At 52.0% G+C, this 5316-nt stretch overlaps 1 protein-coding gene across 1 annotated transcript; it reads right to left on the reverse strand.

The window, feature by feature from the left end:
* Positions 1-247: 247 nt before the first annotated feature.
* SPC24 (SPC24 component of NDC80 kinetochore complex) lies at positions 248-5066 on the reverse strand. Its single transcript, XM_049875819.1, has 5 exons — positions 4865-5066; positions 924-1068; positions 653-757; positions 490-566; positions 248-416 (listed from the first exon to the last, which is right to left on the reverse strand). Exons 1-5 carry the CDS (start codon positions 5022-5024, stop codon positions 310-312), a joined length of 594 nt encoding a protein of 197 aa, XP_049731776.1. The 5' UTR covers positions 5025-5066; the 3' UTR covers positions 248-309.
* Between the last annotated feature and the right edge of the window lie 250 nt (positions 5067-5316).

Raw genomic sequence — 5316 nt, forward strand, 5'->3', positions numbered from 1 at the left:
CCAGGCCTCATGCCTCCACCAGCTGGGCGGGTCCCAGGAGCTCACCTCCTGGGGCTCTGGTGCCTGGCCCAGTGCTGGCCAGACAGTGGCTCTCAAAGACACTCCCTGAATGAGTCCAGGTAAGTGAGTTCCCCATGGTCACCTGGCTAAAGCCAGTCTAGGAACTAAGGTGGAATGGGGAGCGGGGGAGGGCGACGGGGAGAAATTCAGTAAGACCCATGTTTGTATAAACATATAATTTCACACTAATGCTACCAATGAGGCCCCACCACCTGCCCCGGCTGACCCCCACTATGTCCAAGACAATGGCTACCACTTGGTGTCCACCAAGCTCCAGAGATGGTCACTGATGAATTTCTTGGAGAGCTGAGTGCTGTCCAGGTGGATGGGCTGTGCGACGCTGGGGCCATGATGGACTGAGGGGGCAAATGTAAGGAAAACTGCCACAGCTTGCACAGCCCTCCCCGCAACCCAGCGTGGAAAGGATACTGCCTTTGATCATTCCCGGTTCACATTCGTAATCCCACTCGATTTTACTAATCCGGTGATAAAGCTGAGCCACGTACCTGTACCAGAAGACAAAAAGGAAATTAACTCTAACAAAGAGCTGAAGACAGGACACAGACACGACACATACACCAGTGGGACCTACACAGCTGAAGGGATGGTGACTGTTGTGTCTTCATCAACCTCCCTCTCTTGTCTTTGGAGATCCGCCTCCATCTCCTTGAGCCCCTCCAGTTCGCTAGTGAGCTGAGTAGGGCGGGTGGTTAAGGATAGCTCGCTGTAGGAGCTGCTCGCCTGCTAAATCCAGCTGCCCCATGCCTGGGGCCTCTGGCTCCAAGCACATTTTCTAACATGAATGAACCCATGCTTCTGACGTGGCTGCGGCTGACCCGCTCCACGCACACAGAAAAGGATATAAGAGGGTGGCCTTCAGGCGCGTGTCTTCCTCACTGGCCTTCTGCAGCTCAGCTTCAAGCTGCTGCAACTCAGCGCCCCCCTGGTGCGCCTTCTCCTTGGAGTCAACTAGGCTTTGGGCCACTTCCTTCTCCGTGCTGAGGATCTCTGTGGAACAGGAGAGAAGGTTCTGCCCCTTCCAAGAGGCTCTCCAGGGTCCGTCCTTCACCAGCTGAGCCATGGAGCCGGCGAGGACACTCCATCACCTCCCCCATCTCCAACGAATAGCCCACCTCTTGGTCTGCAGCTCCTGACCTGCTTGCCCCATTTCCAAACGCCTACTAGAGAGTTCCACCCAGACCTTGCAAATGTAGTTCTAGGTCCCCAAAACAAAGTTACTTTAGCCAAAAAAAGGTAAAATCTGGTCCTTTTTTGCACACCTAATCCAAGTTTATAACATCATGGTCTACGCTGTCACTGAAGCAAGAAACCTGGGACTCACTTTCCACACAGTTAGCCATCCAGTCAGGCAGCTGTCCCTCCTTCCGCCTAACTCCAGACCCTCCTCGCCTTCCTCATGCTGGACTTTAGGGGTCCCCCCTTCATCCCCAACCTAGCTCCCTGCTCTGGTTTCTCCCTATGCCAATCTATTCTTTCTTTCTCCAGAGTGGCCGGGATAGAGACCAAATGCAAAGTCACTGCCCTGCTCATAGACCCTCCGTAGCTCCCTAACGTATCCAGGTTAGCACAGATCCCCTTCCGCATCTTCACCGTCCCCAGCCTCCTTTTTCCCTGCTTTTCCCCACCACGTACTTCTCTCTGCTCAGGCCACAAAGATGCCTCATCGTTTTGTATATATGCCACGGTTTTCAGTCCTAGGCCTCTGTCTACCTGTCCTCCATGGGCACTCCTCTGCCCCTGCCCACCAGGCACAACTGTACCCAGCTGTCAAGACCTCCTGGGTAACGCCTGGCTTGAGCAGCTAGACACTCTCCACCCTCTCCCGGGGCCCAACAAGTACCCCCTACCCCGTTACACTGAATTATTCATTCCTCGGTGTCCTTCGAATCAGAGACCATGTCACATATTCACCACGTGGCTCCAGCACCTACCTGAAATGAAGATGTGCTGAACAAAACACCCAGGAAGTTCAAAAACAACTTAAGAAGGCTACTGTGTTCCTTCCAGGAGTCAGAGAACCCTGGCAACTCAGAGAAGGCACAGATTAAAATGCCTCCCAAAGGGACCTGCGTTTACATTTTTAAAATTTACATTAAGTGAATATTAATTTCTTTAATCAAAGTATGACATGTATATGGTTATAAAATTTTAAACTTTTACACACATACACCCCAACTCCAAGCCTCTTAAATGCAGCCGGTTTCAACTCTTAGCTGTTTTCTCTGGCACTGACCTCCATATTTCTAAATAATTTGCTTATGCCGCTCCTTCTTGATGTGTCCATTTTAGACAGTGCCTGCTGATTTCCTGTTTTGATAACTGAGGGTCTGGCTCTCTTACACAGTCTTCCCACCCCTTTTCTATCCATCCTCCGGACAGACAGACAACCAAGCCCTCTTTTGGTCTTCCAAGGCAGTGATCTCATTAACTGAGTGTGTGCTGGGTGCCACATAACCTAGGAGCTACTACTACACATTTCATGCTCATAACAACCCTCTGAGGGAGGCAGCTCAGCAACCCCCCTCGTTGGAGAGGTGAAGAACAGAGGCCCAGAGAAGTTGAGTGACTTTCCCACAGACACACAGCTTGAAGCTGCTGGAATTGGAACCAGATCCATTAGACTCAAAGTCCAGGCTCCCTCCCTCAAACACTGCTTCTCAGTCTCCCCTGCCCCAAATCCACCCCTTCTAACACCCAGGCAGGCTGGGTCACGCTGTTCATCTCCCCAAACCATCAACAGATGGGGGAGGAGGGAGGAGGAAAGCGGCCCCTAACTGGGAGGTCAGCTCTGGCCCCTGCTGACTTAATCTTCTACCACTTTCTCCTGGACTCACCTCCTGACCTCATTTAGCCCTAACGTAAATTATGTCCTTTAGTTAATAATAATCTATCAGTATTGGCTCATCAATTCTAACAAATGTACCACGTGAATGCAAAATGTTAAGAACAGGAGGAACTGGGCAGAGAAGAGGGTGCATATGGGAAGTCCTTTTACTTTCTGCATAAGATTTCCATAAACTTAAAACTGCTCTAAAAATAAAGTCTATATTTAAAAAAAATTTTTTAAAGGTTTAAAAAAAAAAAAAAAATACCCTGGCTATGTCTTTAGGAGTCCCTGGGTGGCACAAAGAGTTAAGCACTTGGTTACGACCTGAGAAGTTGGTGGTTCGAATCCACCCAGAGGGGCTTCGGAAGAAAGGCCTGGTGATCTAATTCCACACGATCATAGCCATAGGAAACCCTATGGGGTGCAGTTCTACTCTGACACGCGTAGGGTCACCATGAGTCAGAATTAACTCGACTGGCACAGGTTTAGGTTTTTTGTTTTTGGCACAGAGAACGGCAGCGACAACAGGGACCCCATATGCCCAGCCCATGACATGCACCGTGTCCTGCAAGCATCATCTCCACAGACCCTTGCATCAATCCAGCCATGGGTGCTATCACCAGCCCCATCTCACAGATAAGCAAACTAAGGCTCATGGAAGGAAGTCAATTGACTGGGACCACATGGCTTGTGAGTCAACAGTTGAAATCTGGGTGGGGGCTCTGGATGAGTCCCTCCCATCTGCCCATTGGTGGCGTGTGAAGACATTTATCACCAGAAATTTTGCCCCCTTACTTTTAAGAGTCTTACAATCTATGGCATCTTAGATTTGATGAAAAAGATAGTATTTATTCAGTGCTTTCTCTATGTAAAGCGCCAGGTGCCCCACCCACATCAATGGTGGCACAATGGTTAAGTTCTTGGCTGCTAACTGAAAAGTTGGCAGTTCGAACCCACCCAGCAGCTCCCTGGGAGAAAAGGCCTGGTGATCTGCTCCTATAAAGATTAAATCCCACCTGTTGCTGTTGAGTCAGACTCATAGCAATCCTACAGGACAGAAAAGAACTGCCCCATAGGGTTTCCAAGGCTGTTATCTTTACGGAAACAGACTGCCACATCTTTCTCTCCTGGGGCGGCTGGTGGGTTCGAACCACCAACCCTTCGGTTAGCAGCCCCTCACTCACTCCCTCCTCTCCTTCAGGTTTCTGCCTTCTCAGACGCCTTTGCTGACACCCTCCTCCAAACAAAACATCACCACCCCTCCTGAGCCCATCACCTCCTGACAAACCGATTTATCTTGTTTATTCTCATTTCCCTGACTGGAGTGATGGCCCTCCCAAGGGCAGGAGTTTTGTCCCCTGCTGCCACCCCAGAGGAAGCCCTGGTGGTGCTGTGGTTAAGCACTTGGCTGCTAATGGAAAGGTCAGTGGTTCAAACCCACCAGCTGCTTTGCGGAAGAAAACACCTGGCGATCTGCTCCCATAAAGATCACAGCCTTGAAAACCCTGTGGGGGCAGTTCTACTCTGTCCTATAGGGTCACTATAAGTCGGAATCGACTTGAGGGAAACGGGTTTGCTACCCCAGAGCTGGCACTGCCCCTGGCACACAGCAGGTGCTCCGTAAAGCATTTATGCAACCTTAGGAGAGCGGTGCGGAGTATTGCTATAATCTTCTTACAGCACAGAGAGGTTAGATAACTCACCTCAAACCCCACAGCTGGGAAGTGGGGGTGCTGGGATTCAAACCTGGCGCCTTGACCCGAGTCCCCCAGCTCCTGCTCACAGAGCGTTGAGAATGGGCTAGGCCCTGTGAGCGCCTATATTCACCTCTAAATTTACCCTGGGCAGTGCTTGCTGTCAAGAAGCCCATTTCACCGCTAAGGAAACTGAGGCTGAGCTGGCCGCGCCCACCCGCGGGGCAGGACCGGGGTGGGGAGCCCGGAGGGAGGCCCTCACCTCGCAGTAGCCGCTCCGCACTGTCCTGCACCTCAAGCATCCGCTCCACCACCTGCTCGTGCTGCCCCAGCAGCCGCCGTTGCTGCGCATCGGCGCGGTTAGCGCCCAGCAAGCTCAGCAGCCCCTGGCTCAACTCTTCCATATCGCGGAAAGCCGCCATGACTCGCCAAGGATAAACCCGCGCAAACTTAACTGCCCGCCGGGCCCGCCCCCTCCGGGGTTGATCCTTGTTCATTGGCTTGCTCCCCCTTCAGTCATCAGCGGGGAGAGGCGCCCTTGGGCCAGACCTCTTGCGCCTGCGCAGGTCCTCGGTTGTAGGCGGTGCAGGGAGAGGGAGCTTCACGGAGTTCTGCATGTTGCGGCTGCGCAGGCTGGAAGAAGGCTGTGAGGGTATGTTTATTTCTGCATATATTGAGCGCCTGCTGAATGCCGGGCGCGATTCTAGGGATGAA

Source organism: Elephas maximus, chromosome 3 (genome assembly GCF_024166365.1).
Source record: "Elephas maximus indicus isolate mEleMax1 chromosome 3, mEleMax1 primary haplotype, whole genome shotgun sequence".
NCBI lineage: Eukaryota > Metazoa > Chordata > Mammalia > Proboscidea > Elephantidae > Elephas > Elephas maximus.